Below are 16,349 nucleotides of genomic sequence, written 5' to 3' on the forward strand. Positions count from 1 at the left end.
GAACCACACATACACACGCACGCACACAGACACGGCTGTAGTAGTAAATTTGGAAATGCAGGAGCTCATTGTGACAGTCTCCAAGGGCAGTCCAAAAATTTCAGGCAGCTGTGTCAATCCATATCAACAAACCAGTTCTGGGAGTTTTCATCTCCACCAGGAGCAGGTCTTTGGTAAAGCGAAGAGGTCTTACTTGCCCATTCCAGACCAAGTCATCCCAAATCCTTTGCCTTCCAGCATGGAACAATATATTGTTGCTTGGAAAATTCATTCCCCCCACAGCTACAGTGAGGATCGCAGCTAAGCTCAGAGGGAACAGGGAATTCTGAGGAGGGTGACAAATGACATCAGAGTCCCTGCTCGTGAAAAAGTGCCGGGGCTGCATCCCTGCCTCCACTACACCACTGCTCGAAGGCCTGCACATTTTTTGCTATCTTTAGGTTGGCCTAATAACTGTATTACACTAATTCTTTTATAATGGAAGAAAGGAAGCCTTTCTTATTTAAATAATTTTTATCCTACTCTTTAGCCCCAAAGCCTTCTAGAGCAGTTTACAAATATCAGCAGTACAAGTATCAAACTTACAATCTAGAAGACATGACGCACAAGGAAAAGGGGATGGGGAGAGAGGAGGGAAAAAAGTAACCTCAGGTGCCAGTTCTTAAAGCTGCAGTTCTTACCACAACCAGCTGGCATGGAAACAGTTCAGGAAGTCCTGCTTCTCTTCTCTCCATTTACTTTGCAGCCTGATGGAATCGCTGCTCCTAGTAATCACACAATCCTCACAACCACACCCCCAAACACTAGACTAGTGTTTGTAGTTATACATATGTAGAGTATTCCCAACAGATACCGCCCACGTATAGCTCCTAACGTTTACGATCCGGGGAACTATACTGCATTGCTGGGCCAGATCAAATGTACCTAGTCCAGCAATATGTTTACAACAGCAGCCCGACAGGTGATTCAGCAAAGATGGGTCAAGGGATGGTTTTTTGAGAATAGTAGAAACGACACTGGCATGTTTGAATGCAGCAGGGAAGAAGCCAGAAGGGAAGAGAGAAGCTGGTTGTGAAATGTTGGGTTAATGGCAGGGAAAATGGCAACCAGGAAATGGGGAAGGGGATGCTATCAAGGGGGCACAGATGAGGACAGCAGCATAGTGAACTCGTTGAGACAGGAGAAAGAGGGAGCTGTAGGATAAGGGGCAACTGGAAGGCGGGGGATGAGAGATCAGAGTGGGTAGTTCTGACGGTAGCACTGGAGGAGGAGACAAAGAGAAGCTGAGCAGAGCATCATAGATGGAGAAGAGGCACTGAGGATGCCTAGACTTGATGTGGATCATAGAGGCTGCTTGGCCAAGTAGGCGGCAGATGAGAGCATGATTTTGCAGTGGAATTTGTTTATCGTCCTTCCACACTGGCTTCTGCTACCTCAGCTGTTGTACTGTTCCATCTCCAACTGGCTTAGCTCAGGATGAACCCTGTTAATTATTGGCCTAGCAGTTGAAATCCTTTTCCTTAAGAGGATTGGGCTGGTAGCATGGTCTGTCAATGCTAGGATGGGCAGGTTCTGTCAAGTGCTACTCCCTGTGCAGAGCAGAACATAGGCCAGCGTGCAAAACTGCAACTATTTCACTCAAGCCTGAGGCATTTGAGAACTTTCCTTTTATTTTTCCTGCAGCAAATCCTTAATTTTGATTGGCTCACACTAGAGCCCATTGTAGAAAGCCAGTCCGATCTGTAGGTAACAAACTAGGATTTTCCCACTTCAGATGTGGAGCATCTCTACACCAGCCTAAAATCCTGCATTTAAAATGGGCTTTCGGCTTCTGTTTTAAACACAGGATCACGATGGACTCCGGTGTCCCTGCATGTGTGCTTCCCCTACCCCTTTCCTCCTTATCTGGGTCTTCCATGTTTCATGATACAGCCACTAGATGGCGCTGTGGTCTAGCTCCTCTTATTGCAGCTTTTCCTTTTTCATGAGGGAACTCAAATGCTGTAATTTGGAAGCGCATTATCTCCAATCTTTTTTTTCTTCTTTTTTTTTAAGGAATAAAGGTCATTTAGTGCAGGAGACGCCCTGGAGGTTAACGTCATCTAAAGGGGCCCGCAAACTTATGTGAGTAAGCAATCTCAATAGCAGTCCATTGTAGATGGCTTTTCCCTGTAGATTTACAGTGGATTATCTGTCACACCAGCCACGAAGATGCTGGCCACTGCAGAAGAGGCAGGTGGAAACCCACAAGAACCGATGTAGCGGAGTAGTTAGCGTCTCCAACTAAATTCAAAATCCTCACTCAGCCATAAAGAGCACTGGGTGATCTTGAGCCAACCTCCCTTTCTCTCTGCCTCATCTCCCTCACAGGGTTGTTGTGAGGATAAGCCGAGGTGGGGAGAGAGCCATGTACACTGTCTTGGAGGAAAGGCACAATATAAATGTAGTTTGAAAATAAATAATAATAATCTAATGGGTGAATTTGGCCACCCTGACTTCCCGCAAACACATGTCAGCCTTTACAACCTCTTCTTAAGAGGATGAAAAAGGAAATCCTGCTCCTGAAAATAAGTCAGGGAGCTCCAAAATTAAAGTTAGAAGCCCAAGTGGAGTTCCCTGCACACAGTCTTTACTTAAGGTGGAATACTTTTTTTGATACAGAGATTTCTCCTTTCTGCTAGAACTGCTGTTTTAAGTTGATGGATCAGTTCTGTCAAAGACCCTTTGATTTTTTTTAAGTGCTCCAGATAAATCTTTCAGTGCCTCCTGAAGCCACTGCTATTTGAAGAGGCTTTCCCCGAGTGACCAGCTGCGGTTTATTATGTTCAGAATCTGTTCTTTTAAAATGTTTTAGGGCGCAATCCTATGCATGTTATAGACAAAAAAAATCCTACAACTCCCAGCATTCCCCAGCCAGCCATGCTAGCGGGGGAATGCTGGGAGTTGTAGGACTTTTTTTCTGTCTAAACATGCATAGGATTGCACCCGTAATTGTTTTAATTATGGGTTTTATTCTTTTATCTTGCTGTTCACTGCTCTGAAATCTTTGATGTGGAGCAGTATATAAATATTGTAAATAAATAAATAAATCAGGAAGCAGTTTGAAAAAAATGACATGATTAATACAAGTACTTATAAAACTGTGGGTGACGGGCATTCTTCTCTTTCATGCAACACGGAGCACTGCTTCCAGGATGACGACTGATGAGATACTTAAAAACAAAATGTCTCTTTCTTCTGAATTGTTTGTTTTTATTCACAGGACTCGCCTGATCAACCAAGTGTGATTTCTTTGATTGAGTGATAAGCCCTGTTTTCTGCCTTTAATGCCTTTATTTGCTTTTACATAAAATAATATTTCTTGCTTTCATTTTTGGCCCTACTGCACTGGTGGTACAAAGTGTTCCCTGCTGTTGACCGGGAGCACACATCCAGACACAGAAGCATCATTCCACCTAGAAAGGAGCGGGCATCACAGCTGCTGCTTGTCCTTCACCTGCAATTTTATAGTGTACGCCAGCCTTCCCCAACCTGGTGCCCTCCAGAGCTGTTGCACTACAATTCCTAGCATCCCCCAGCCAGCACGGTACCAGGCTGGGGAAGGCTGGTGTTTGCTTTCTTCCTACATAGATAATTATACTGTACAAAGTAGCTCTCAGATCTGCTGCATTTAGGGATGGGCTGCTGCTCAGTGGTGGAGCACCTGCTTTACATGCAGAAGGTCCCGGGTTCAATCCCCAGCGTCTCCAGTTGGGACTGGAAAAACTCCTGCCTGAACCCCGAAGAGCCACTGCCAGTCAGTGTCGACAACACTGGGCAAGATGGACCAATGGTCTGGTTCAGCATAAGGAAACTCCAATGTTCCCATTTCTTAACTTATCTGAAATTGGTATTAATAGCTAGGGCCAGCCAGGTCTCAAGACGTATTTGGTGCCTGAGGCAGAAAACCTGAAATCTTTCACCATAATTTGGATTGTGAAGCCAGGACTGTCTTATTTTTAATTTCTCTGCAATGCCTAATGCATAAAAATATAATCATAATAAAAATAATTTACAATTTGCTACCTTTTTAATGATATCTCACAATCTGTAGGCTCAGGTAGGTTGCCTCAGTCTGCCTAATGATATTTTCTGCCTGGGTTATGCACAAGGCAACTATTATTAATAATGGGAAAAGTGAATCATGCAGCAGGTCTGAAGATCAGCGTGAATGTTAATGTTAACCAAGTGAAACTGTAGCTTAGCTATTATATGTACAACATAATCCTATGTATGCCTACTCAGAAGTAAATCCCATTTAATTCAATGGGACTTGCTCCCAAGTAATTGTGTCAAAGACTGCAGCTTGGAATAGAACACACCCATTCCAAAATATATCTACTTTTATAGGATGTGACAAAATCTACCCCACTCCCAGCACAAGCGGGTTCTGCCCAAAATTGTACATATTGCCACAACTGAAAATGGTTAATTCAATTCAACACCGTCAACCTTGTAAAACATTATCAGGAATAGCTATACTTGTACAAACTGATTTGTATAAAAACCTTTTTAAGAACCAAGAAAAAATCCTATAAGTTTTTTCATTTTCTATATATATATATATATATATATATTTTTTTTTTTTTTAAAAAACGGAAGAATTTGATTTACATCTCTAAATCAGCACAATCAAAGGTGGCATCCAGTTTAGTTCCAAAACAGGCTGCTAATTTGACTGGAGTCCAGAGAATTAGACAAAAGGAATGCTGAGTAATTGAACCTCACTGATTCAAGGCAAGAGGGTGAAGGGGTGGGAATGGTTTCCAGGCTGGATGAGCACTCTAGTGTTACGCAAAAAGGCAGTGTTTATACAAACACCAGCAGGAGGCGACACCCCTGTGAAGTTTCACCCTTGCAGGCTTGTCCAGGATGAGGTTCAGTCATGTTCACTGCTTCTTGGCCTTGGCCGTCTGGCGCTGCCAGGACTGGTTGAGGTAGCCGAGGCGCTTGTAGTTGAGAAAGAGGAGGGCAAAGTTGAGGGCGTAGGTGGTGACACAAATCACGCAGAAGTCGTGGAGCACAAAGAAGAGGATGTAGGCCAGGTAGAGTGAGCCAGCGATGGAGACGAATGAAGCACCCAAAAGGGTAATGGTGGCCAGACCGCTGTTAGAGAAGCCTGTGAGAAAGAAGGGGCCTGGGTTACCTGATGTTCAACTGCAGAAGGGTAAAATGATGCTTGCAACCAGGAATTAAAGCCAAAACGGAATCACCCTTCCATCTCTCACTTACCCCAGCCCTCTATGGACTTACAATCCCCACTCTGAATCATCTGAAGGAATCTTTCTGCTCAGGACACCCATCAGCCATTTCCTCCAAGCACAGCATTCCACTCTTCTTCTTCACCACCTCCTGTTGCTTTACATTCCATGACTACAGATCATCTTTGGTCCTCACTGGATTTTTGTGTGGGGAAGGGTAGCCCCCTTATGTTTGTGTTTGTTATTTTCTTTTTTAAACAAAAACTGTATTTCTCGAAACCTCAGGGTTCCCCCGAGAATGTTGTTACCTCCATCCTGTTTTTCAATGGCCCCATTTCTGTTGGCACTTACCACCCGGGTTCGCTAGTAGAGGAAGTGATATTGCTAATACCTGACAGACCTGTCTGTACAGGACATGCCCCCTAGAGTGCACAGAAGGGTAAATTGGGCAGCTAGATTTTCCTATGTTGAGAAACACGAAGAACTAGATTGGACAGTGTGGTGAACAAGACACATGGACCTGGTTCGCACATAACGCTAACCCATGGTTTATTAGACCCACTAAATAAACCATGGATTAGCGTTACCTGTGAACCAGGCCATGAAGAAGCCTGTAGCCACACACACATACATACATGTGAACGTGCACAACATGCACTGTCTCACTCATATGCATTTGCTACCTATTCACTAACAAGCCCAGTCCAAAGTGCTGGTGTTTACTTTTAAAGGCCTAAATGGCTTGCGGCCCGAATATCTGAAGGAGCGCCTCCTCCCGTATCAACCTTCCTATGCATTAAGAACTTCATAGGAGGCCCTTCTCTGCATTGTTTCCTATAGGAGAAAAATGTATCATCTACAAAAGAGAGGGGCTTCTCTGGTGGTGCCCTGGTTTTAGCTTCTCTGGTGGTGCCCTGGTTTTAGAATGCCCTCCTACAGAAGGTATGATTGGTGCGGTGCCAACATTGTACCCTTTCTGGCACTAAGTTAAAACCTATTTGCCCAGGCATTTTAGATTTTAAACCATTCTTTTTAGCTGGTTAAACTAGTTTTTATTCCTCTCTCTTTCATTGTACTGATACTTTTTGATCTCAGGCTGTCTTTAATGTACTGAGTATTCCTTTTTTACATACATTGCCCGAAAATCTTCTTTGGGATGAAGGTGTGGTTTATATCATTTTAAAATAAATAAACAAATAAATGTATCATGCACCTAGGAGGATTTGCAGAATGTAGAAAGCGAGCCCAAAGATGCTATTAGGCTGGTTGAACACGCTATGAGGTCCCAAGAGGCCTGCCACCAAGCCAAAACCACGACCCCACCTGTAAGAAGGAAAAAAGGAACAGGAAAAAGAAGTTGGAGAATGGTATCAATGAGAATAATAATGGTGTTAAGTCTTTGTGAAAACTTTTGGTAAATGCTCAAAGCACTTCACATGTATTATCGTTATTCCCGTATTACAGACAGGGAGTTCAGAGATTGTGGATTACACAAGACCAGGCCCCAAACTGTTGGGCTTGTTGTTGCAAGTCATGCACAGGGACTACAGCTCAGTTAGGAAAGCATATGGCTTGCAGAGACTGGTCCAAAATAAGCCATCCTCTTATCAGTTTCAGATCTTTTACAGTAGGGCCATTCCATCTCACCTCTAGCATTTGCAAGGGCCATGTGATCCCTCCCGCCTGCTTTCCTTGTCCAAATAATGATGGGTCAGTCACCCAGTCTGTCCTTGCCTGCTGTTTGCAGAAGGTTACGGGAACCTCTCTGCCTACTTTTGCCAATGACTCTTTCCCTACTTCTTTCTTGCCACTCATAAGAGACCCTTTTCTCACTTGTGCTGGAAGGGAAGAAGGATTCAGAAGCCAATCAGGGCTTTTTCAGAGGGAATAAGGAGTGTGAACCAGTGCAGTGTAGTGGGGTCGAATGTTGGGGTTGGATAGGTATGATCTGGGTTCAAATCCCCACCTTGCCATGAAATTCACTGGGCACTCTCTCAGCCGAACATGCCTATCAGAGTTGTTGAGAGCTTGGATATAAAGAGAGGTAGATGAGAGTCTTGGGGACTCCTGCCTCTAAGGCCTAGTTCCCACTGAGGTGGTAAGTCAAGTGGCTTTATCACTTCAGACTGCAAGTGGGACTCACATGATGGAATGTTCCATACTCCTCTGAATAATCCCAGCAGGGTTCTAGGCTAGCCTTCCCCCTGACATGCTAGCTTTCTATATGCAGGGATTTTTAGTTTGGTTGTTCTTAAATGGAAGAGCATTCAACCATGTGAGCCCCCACCTGTAGTCTGGCAAGGCACATCCCAGACACAGTATTGCTAACCCAGTGAGAATCAGGCCTAAATTGCAACAAATTGAAAATGGTCCTAACTCTTACCTCTGTGGTGGGAGGACACAGTTAGGAGGGTGAAAGCTTATATTGCAAGATACAGAACCCTTGATCCCTAACCCCAGGTGTCTGAAGGTGGCAGTTTGGTTCCTTAGAAGTGAGTAGAAACGCACTTTACTGATGCTCAGAGAGTTGCTTCACTAGATCAGATTAATGTCAATGTAATCCTGCATTCTGCCTCACACAGTGAACACTCAGATGGCCCTGGAAAGGGCAAAAAGCAGGGTATGAAGGTGATGAATCACCACATTCCCCTGCGGCTCATACCCAGCACCGGGGATTTAGAGGTAGGCTGCTTTTGTACATGGCGGTTCCACTAAGCTTTGGCAGACATCCTAGTCTATGAATTTGGTCTGGTCCTTCCCCCCACCCCATCCCACCCCCCTCAAGCCATCTGACTTAGTAGTTATCACCACTCCATTTAGTTTACTGATTCCTAGCGTTCCCATTAGGCGCCCAGCCGTTGCCTTCGCACAAATTAAGCAAGTCAAATGGGACGCACAAACCAAAGTGCGCAGGGTATTACCAACCCCGAATTCCCTGAGATTAATGTTACAACTCTTGGTACCCTGCTTACTCCAGGGAGTAAATCGTGTGGAGGTCGGAGGGATTTCGTTCCAACGAAACATTCAGGGGATGGGGCTGCACGACTGGGACCCTCTTAACACTTACTTGGGGGAAATCCCAGTGAGACCTACTTCCGAGGAAGCCTGGATAGCCTCGGGCTGCGCGGAGAGCTTCCTGCTCCTTTCAGGGCAGCCTTCGCCAACCTGGTGCCCTGGGGGGTGGGTGTCTGGACTGCAGCTCCCATCGCGCTGGAGTCGCGGTCCCATCATGATGGGGGTTGCAGTCCAACCGAAACTCTCCCCACGACCTGAGTTCGATCCCAGCGGAAGCCGGGTCTCGGGTAGCCGGCTCAGCCCGACTCCGCCTTCCACCCTTCCGAGGTCAGTAAAACGCGTACCCAGCTTGCAGGGGGAAAGGCAGCCACGGCTGGGGAAGGCAATGGCAAGCCACCCCGCCACGGCCTGCCATGAAAACGCCAGCGCAAGCGGCGCCCCGCCAGGGGTCTGTCATGACCCGGTGCTTGCGCAGGAGGAACCTCTCCTCCCCGCGGAGGGCCCCGCGCCGGCGAAGGCTGCTCCAGGGCGCAGACGCGCGGGGCTCCGCGAGCAGCCCACCCAGCACCTGGAAGTGAAGACGCGGGAGCAGCTGACGGCCGCGCTGATGTCGCACATGGCCTGGTAGGCGGCGTCGCGCTCCTTCGAGGTCTCCACGTGGAAGGCGTACACGGACAGCGCCAGCCCCACGGCGCACAGCAGCAGCCGGGCCGCGCGCTCCCAGCCGGGCGCCGCCATCCTGCGCCCGGGCGCCGCCGCTCCGCTTCCGCCGCGGCGCCGCCCCGCCCAGCCTGGCACGGGCCGCGAGGCCGCCCCTCGTTGCACGCCCGCGCCTGCCAGGCGGGCCCACCCGCCGTCCAGGGAGCAGAGGGCGGGAGGAAGAGCAGGGCATGCCGGGGGCTGCAGTCCGTCACGCGGGCGCGCGCAAAGGGAGCTTCCCGCCTGGCGTCGCTCCTCCTCGCGCTCGGCCCCCAGATGCGTAGGGCCGCAACTCCCAGCATCCCCCAGCCAGCATGGGGGTTGGGAGCAGATTGGAGTTGCGGGCCAACACATCTGGAGGGCACCGGGTTGGGGAAGGTTGAAACGGCGCGTGCACAGCTGCTCCGGCTTTCCCTCCTCAACGGATTTTTTTATTATTATTTATTTTGGTTTTGTGGTAAGAAAAAAAAGACGGAAGAAGCGGCAGGGAAACACGGGGGTTATGAGCTGACGTCTGGACCCCCGTAAGATCCCATCAGTGAGGGCGATGGCACGCTAGAAGCCTTCTCTGGAAGCACCCGGAGGTGGTCCCAGGCAGAGGGCTCCTTGCGCTATCAACGAGACAGCATCGTGCAACTATTCCGTCTTTTCTTTTTGTCCGTAGTGGATTTTCTGCAAGTAGCAGCGGGAAAACACTAGTATGGAAACATACACACCGTAAAATCCCATGAAGCCTCTAGAAGCACCCAGTTAGACAGCTGAATGGTCTCTTTCTACTAGAGAGCAAAATATTTTATTTATTTATTAATTAAATTTATTAATTTAAAACAATACAATTTTACCATAAACATTTTTTTTTAAATACCCTAACCCACCCCAAATGCCTGCCTGAACAACCACGTTTTTAATGCACGACGGAAGCTCATTAAAGAGGGGGCATGACGGAGTTCCCTAGGGAGGGAGTTCCACAGAGTGGGGGCCACCACAGAAAAGGCAAAATAATTATTACTGTGAATCTGTACACCAGAACTTAACACGACAGCAGCCTATTATAACTCCAGGGCTGTAGCCATGGGGAAGTTCCCACCCCCATCATCACACGCACATACTCCAGGCCTCTTAGGGCCTAAAGTTTCAACTTCTATTAAGATGAAAAAGGGAAAGGGCTAGCAGAACGGCCCTGTTCTCCCTCTCATCTTCCTCTGGTTCCAATGTTCCGCCTGCGAGTGCCATTGCTTATGTAGCCAAAACAGCACCATCCATGTACAAAGAGGGATGTACCAGCAGACGTTGGGGGACCCCCAGGGTTTGCCCAAGTATACAAATCTTTAGGGAGGGAAAAAATGCGGCAAAACAGCCCCCGAAGCAGCCCCCTCAGTAGATACAGAATGCTAATCGGGTGTGCGGGAAAAGGGATAAAAGGGGGGATGAAATGGAGTATCCTGGAGCAGGGCATGGCTGGCACAATCAACAGAAGCATTCCACACTGTAACGTGTTGTTGCAGGTTGCACTTGTAAGAAGTGAACCTGTTCCTACTTTCCAGTGTTCTGACCGTTAGCAAAGGCACTGGGAGAACAAGTACTTGGCCCTTATTTCTAGATATTATAAGATTACATTGTATTTTATTAATATTTAACTTTAAACATCTTGGGTTTTCGCTGCTCTGCATTAATTCTACACTCACATGCACATACAACTCTGTGTAACTTTAGGCCCTTTCACCACAGTGTCTTGGCTACAAGCCTGTTGTAAATCAACCATGAATGCCTGTGAACATGTGCAAACTTCGTTCCTCTCACTACTCCATAGCCTTAACTGCCTCCCCCACTTCAGGGTTATATGAATTGTTGTTCAGTCGTGTCCGACTCTTCGTGACCCCATGGACCATAGCACGGCAGGCCTTCCTGTCCTGCGCTCTCTCCCGGAGCGTGCTCAAGTTCATATTCATTGCATCCGTGATGCTATCTAGCCATCTCATCCTCTGCCGTCCCCTTCTCCTTTTGCCTTCAGTCTTTCCCAGCATCAGGGTCTTTTCCAGAGAGTTTTCTCTTCGCATTAGGTGGCCAAAATATTGGAGCTTCAGCTTCATTATCTGTCCTTCCAATGAGCACTCAGGGTTGATTTCCTTTAGGATGGACTGATTTGACCTCCTTGCAGTCCAGGGGACTCGTAAGAGTCTTCTCCAGCACCACAGTTCGAAAGCATCAATTCTTCGGCGCCCAGCCTTCCTTATAGTCCAGCTCTCACAGCCATACATTACTACTGGGAAAACCATAGCTTTGATTAGACGGACCTTTGTCGGCAAGGTGATGTCTCTGCTTCTTACTATGCTGTCTAGGTTGGCCATAGCTTTCCTCCCAAGGAGCAAGCGTCTTTTAATTTCATGGCTACAGTCACCGTCTGCGGTGATCTTGGAGCCCAAGAAAGTAAAATCTGTCACTGCTTCCATTTCTTCCCCTTCTATATGCCAGGAAGTGATGGGGCCAAATGCCATGATCTTAGTTTTTTTAATGTTGAGTTTCAAACCAGCTTTTGCACTCTCCTCTTTCACCCTCAACAAGAGGCTCTTGAGATCCTCTTCGCTTTCTGCCATTAGGGTGGTATCGTCTGCATATCGGAGGTTATTGATAATTCTCCCAGCAATCTTAATTCCGACCTCTGATTCATCCAACCCTGCATTTCTCATGATGTACTCTGCATATAAGTTAAATAAGCAGGGTGACAATATGCAGCCTTGTCGTACTCCTTTCCCAATTTTGAACCAATCGGTTGTTCCATGTCTGGTTCTTACTGTTGCTTCTTGACCCTCGTACAGGTTTCTCAGGAGACAGGTAAGGTGGTCTGGTACTCCCATCACTTTCAGAATTTGCCACAGTTTGTTGTGATCCACACAATCAAAGGCTTTAGCGAAGTCAATGAAGCAGAAATAGACGTTTTTCTGGAATTCTCTTGCTTTCTCCATGATGCAGCGAATGTTGGCGATTTGATCTCTAGTTCCTCTGCCTCTTCTAAACCCAGCTTGTACTTCCGGTAGTTCTCGGTTCGCATACTGCTGAAGCCTAGCTTGTAGGATTTTGAGCATCACCTTGCTGGCATGTGAAATGAGCGCAATTGTGCGGTAGTTTGAACACTCTTTGGCGTTGCCCTTCTTTGGAATTGGAATGTAAACTGACCTTTTCCAGTCTTGTGGCCACTGTTGAGTGTTCCAGATTTGTTGGCATATTGAATGCAGCACTTTAACAGCATCATCTTTTAGGATTTTAAATAGCTCGGCTGGAATACTGTCATCTCCGCTAGCTTTGTTGTTACTAATGCTTCCTAAGGCCCACTTGACTTCACTCTCTAGGATGTCTAGCTTAAGTTCAGTGACCGCACTATCATGGCTATCAGGGACATTCAGATCTTTCCTGTATAGTTCTTCTGTGTATTCTTGCCACCTCTTCTTCATCTCATCTGCTTCTGTTAGGTCCCTGCCTTCTTTGTCCTTGATCATGCCCGTCTTTGCACAAAACGTTCCCTTGAGATCTCCAATTTTCTTGAAGAGATCTCTAGTCTTTCCCATTCTGTTGTTTTCCTCGATTTCTTTGCATTGTTCATTTAAGAAGGCCTTCTTGTCTCTCCTTGCTATTCTCTGGAACTCTGCATTCAGTTGGGTATATCTTCCCCTTTCTCCCTTGCTTTTCGCTTCCATTCTTTCGTGAGCTACTTGTAAAGCCTCATCAGACAGCCACTTGGCTTTCTTGCATTTCTTTTTCTTTGGGATGGATTTCGTTGCTGCCTCCTGAACAATGTTACGGACCTCCGTCCATAGTTCCTCAGGCACTCTGTCTATCAGGTCTAATCCCTGAAATCTATTCCTCACCTCCACTGTATATTCATCAGGGATATGATTTAGGTCATACCTGAACGATTTAGTGGTTTTCCCGACGTTCTTCAATTTAAGCCGAAATTTTGCAAGAAGCAGCTCATGATCTGAGCCACAGTCAGCTCCAGGTCTTGTTTTGACTGACTGTATGGAGCTTCTCCATCTTTGGCTGCAAAGGACATAATCAATCTGATTTCGATATTGACCATCTGGTGACGTCCATGTGTAGAGTCGCCTCTTGTGCTGTTGGAAAAGAGTGTTTGCTATGATCAGCATGTTCTCTTGGCAAAACTCTATTAGCTTTTGTCCTGCTTCATTTTGTACACCAAGGCCATGCCTGCCTGTTATCCCGGTGATTTCTTGACTTCCTACTTTAGCATTCCAATCCCCTATGATGAAGAGGACATCTTTTTTTGGTGTTAGTTCTAGAAGGTGTTGTAGGTCTTCATAGAACCGATCAACCTCAGCTTCTTCGGCCTCAGTGGTTGGGGCATAGACTTGAATTACTGTGATGTTGAATGGTTTGCCTTGGATTCGTACTGAGATCATTCTATCATTTTTAAGATTGTACCCCAGTACTGCTTTTCCCACCCTTTTGTTGACTATGAGTGCTACTCCATTTCTTCTAAGGGATTCTTGCCCACAATAGTAGATATGATGGTCACCTGAATTAAATTCGCCCATGCCTGTCCATTTTAGTTCGCTGATTCCCAAGATGTCGATGTTCAATCTTGCCATCTCATGTTTGACCACCTCCAGCTTACCTTGATTCATTGATCTGACATTCCAGGTTCCTAAACAATATTGTTCTTTACAGCATCGGATTTTCTTTTCACCACCAGACACATCCACAGCTGAGTGTCCTTTCGGGTTTGGCCCAGCCGCTTCACTCTTTCTGGCGCTACTTGGAAATACCCTCTGCTCTTCCCCAGTAGCATATTGGACACCTTCCGACCTGAGGGGCTCATCTTCCGGCGTCATCTCTTTTAGCCTTGTGATACGTTCCATGGGGTTTTCTTGGCAAGAATACTGGAGTGGGTTGCCATTTCCTTCTCCAGTGGACCACATTTTGTCAGAACTCTCTGCCATGACCTGTCCGTCTTGGGTGGCCCTGCACGGCATAGCTTATGGCTTCACTGAGTTACGCAAGCCCCTTCGCCACAACAAGGCAGTGATCCATGAAGGGGATTATATGAATAAGGGTTGCCAAACAGGTATAGGGTGAGCATCTTCAGGCAGGCGGTGTTTACTTTTATCTATCTATCTATCTATCTATCTATCTATCTATTTATTGCATTTATATCCCGCCTTTTTTCCTCTTGCAAGGAACCCAAGACGGCTTACAGTCTCCTCCTCCTCTCCATTTTATCCTCACAACAACAACCCTGTGAGGTAGGCTGGGCTGAGAGTCCATGACTGGCCCAAAGTCACCCAGTGAGCTTCTATGGCCAAGTGGGGACTAGACCTCCCAGTCCAACACTCTAGCCACACCACGCTGGCTCTACTTTTAAAAAGAAAACATCCATTATTTTTAATAGTTTCTACAGCACTTTCTATGTGGAACGGAAATCAGGGCCAAGATATATGTAGGAGCAGGTCAAGGTTTTTTTCCTATCTCCTGAATTTCCTCTGCTTTCACTCCTCTACTGTCATGACCTTGGCTCCAACTCAAGCATGAATTTTCAGGCACCATCCAGTGCTTTAGTTTTTAAATCTCTTCCCGACCCCCCACCCCACCCAATGTGTTAATCCATTAAAATATGTATTCAGCAACCTCCTTTTTAAAAACCAATCCATTTTTTTAAAATACGTTATTTCATGGGGGGGGGGGCAGGGGAGTGGTTTTGTGACTGCCACAACCGCCAGCCAATCAGCACTCTGCACAGCCAGATCCTTCTAGAAACAGGAGAGCCGGTGTAATGTTATGTGGTGGTTAGTGTTGAACTAAGATGGGAAAGACTTGGGTCAAATCCCCACTCAGCCTTTAAGCACGCTTGGTGACCTTGGGCCAATCACTATCTCTTACCCCTAACCTACCTCACAAAGAGAATAGAATAATGGGGAGAAAACCATGTTTGTGAGCTTGAGCTCCTTAGAGGGAAGGTGGGATATAAAGGGAACATGCAAAAAAAAAAAAAATTGGTTGCTCCCAGGTTCAACTCACTCCTGAAATTCTGCCCTAAAAAATGGAGACTGCAGCTCCACGGTAGACCCTCATGCTATGCCCGTCTGTTGCAGGTCTTTATTTATTTAAAGCACAATCTCATGCATATTTAGACAGAAAGAAGTCCTACAGCTCCCAGCATTGCCCAGACAGCGTGGCTGACTGGGGAATGCTGGGAGTTGTAGAACTTCTTTCTGTCTAAACATGCATAGGATTGCACCCTTATTCTCTCTACTTTATCCCCATCCTCATAACAACCCTGTTATGTCCTTCCTGTCATTATTTACATTTTAGATTGTGGGCAGGGTTACTGAAGCTGTAATAGTGAGATGGGAAGCTGTGGCCCTCCAGAGGTTGTTGGACTCCAACTCTGATCAGCCCCAACCAACATGGCCAATGGTCAAGAATGAACGGAGTTATAGTCTGGAGAACCACAGGTTGTCCTCCTCTGCTGTAATATATGGCCAAAACATTGGAAGCAGACAGGACTGGTCAAGAAAGGCGGTTATTGAATAGGTGGGCAAAATAGAAAAGGACCCCACTGAAAGAGTGGACAACTTGGTGCCCTCCAGTTGTGAATTTTAGAACATCCAGAACATTCCAACCCCTCGAAGACAGAATCTGCATTTTTTTTAATACATAGGTTCCAAATTCACTTGAGCTTTGCATGTAGCATGCAGACCCTAAGCAAACAGCTTTATTAGCATGGAGATATGTAATAGATCCAGTTGGTTGTCCTTAAAATTTATCCACTCAAAAGTAGATAGACCACAGCATAAAATGCCAATAATGTTGCAGGTTAAAGAACAGATTTGTAGTTACTACAGACAGACAGTACTCACATCACCTCATCTTGGTACTTGGGTACCAAGCGGAAAATGGTAACAGCTGCCATTATTACTTGAACACAAGCCTCCAAGGCTGCAATGTTAGCTGCAGGCTGAATGTGCTAGTTAGGGTAGTACTGGTGATTAAAGGTAAGAGCGTATTACTGCAATTCATTATACGTGGGGCTGCCTTTGAAAATGGCCTGGAAACTTCAGCTGGTCCAAAACAGGGCAGCAAGATTGTTAATGGGGACTGATTGATATGATCATATTACACCAGTGCTTTGTGATCTGTGCTGGCTGCCAGTCCATTTTTGGGCCGAATTCAGAGTGCTGGGAATTAACTTCTAAAGCCCTAAACTGCTTGGATCCCAGTTACCTGATAAGTCTCCTCCCATATATACCTGCCCAAACCTTAAGATCATCTTCAGAGTCCCTGCTGTGGATGGCCCCACCAAATGAAGTGAGGCAGCTGGCTACTAAGGAGAGGGACTTTGCAGGCAGTGGTGGCACCCTGGTCTTGGAATGCCCTTCCCAG

General features: G+C 46.5%; 1 protein-coding gene across 1 annotated transcript; it reads right to left on the minus strand.

The window, feature by feature from the left end:
• Positions 1–4,368: 4,368 nt before the first annotated feature.
• Positions 4,369–9,023, minus strand: VKORC1 (vitamin K epoxide reductase complex subunit 1). Its single transcript, XM_084806027.1, has 3 exons — positions 8,824–9,023; positions 6,454–6,563; positions 4,369–5,158 (listed from the first exon to the last, which is right to left on the minus strand). The coding sequence occupies exons 1-3, from the start codon at positions 8,991–8,993 to the stop codon at positions 4,929–4,931; spliced, it is 510 nt and encodes a 169-aa protein (XP_084662153.1). The 5' UTR covers positions 8,994–9,023; the 3' UTR covers positions 4,369–4,928.
• Positions 9,024–16,349: the final 7,326 nt, after the last annotated feature.

This window comes from Heloderma suspectum, chromosome 6 (genome assembly GCF_057233095.1).
Source record: "Heloderma suspectum isolate Gila_16-S chromosome 6, 16-S_ref, whole genome shotgun sequence".
Lineage (NCBI taxonomy): Eukaryota > Metazoa > Chordata > Lepidosauria > Squamata > Helodermatidae > Heloderma > Heloderma suspectum.

Bases quoted from the DNA above. Each gene is read 5' to 3' on its own strand.
- VKORC1 (XM_084806027.1), bottom strand. From the start codon at position 8,993: ATGGCGGCGCCCGGCTGGGAGCGCGCGGCCCGGCTGCTGCTGTGCGCC. The intron at 6,564-8,823 runs GTGCTGGGTGGG...TCCTTCTTACAG, and splicing joins TCCCGCGTCTTCACTTCCAG to GTGGGGTCGTGGTTTTGGCT. The intron at 5,159-6,453 runs GTGCATGATACA...TCTTTCTCACAG, and splicing joins CATTCTGCAAATCCTCCTAG to GCTTCTCTAACAGCGGTCTG.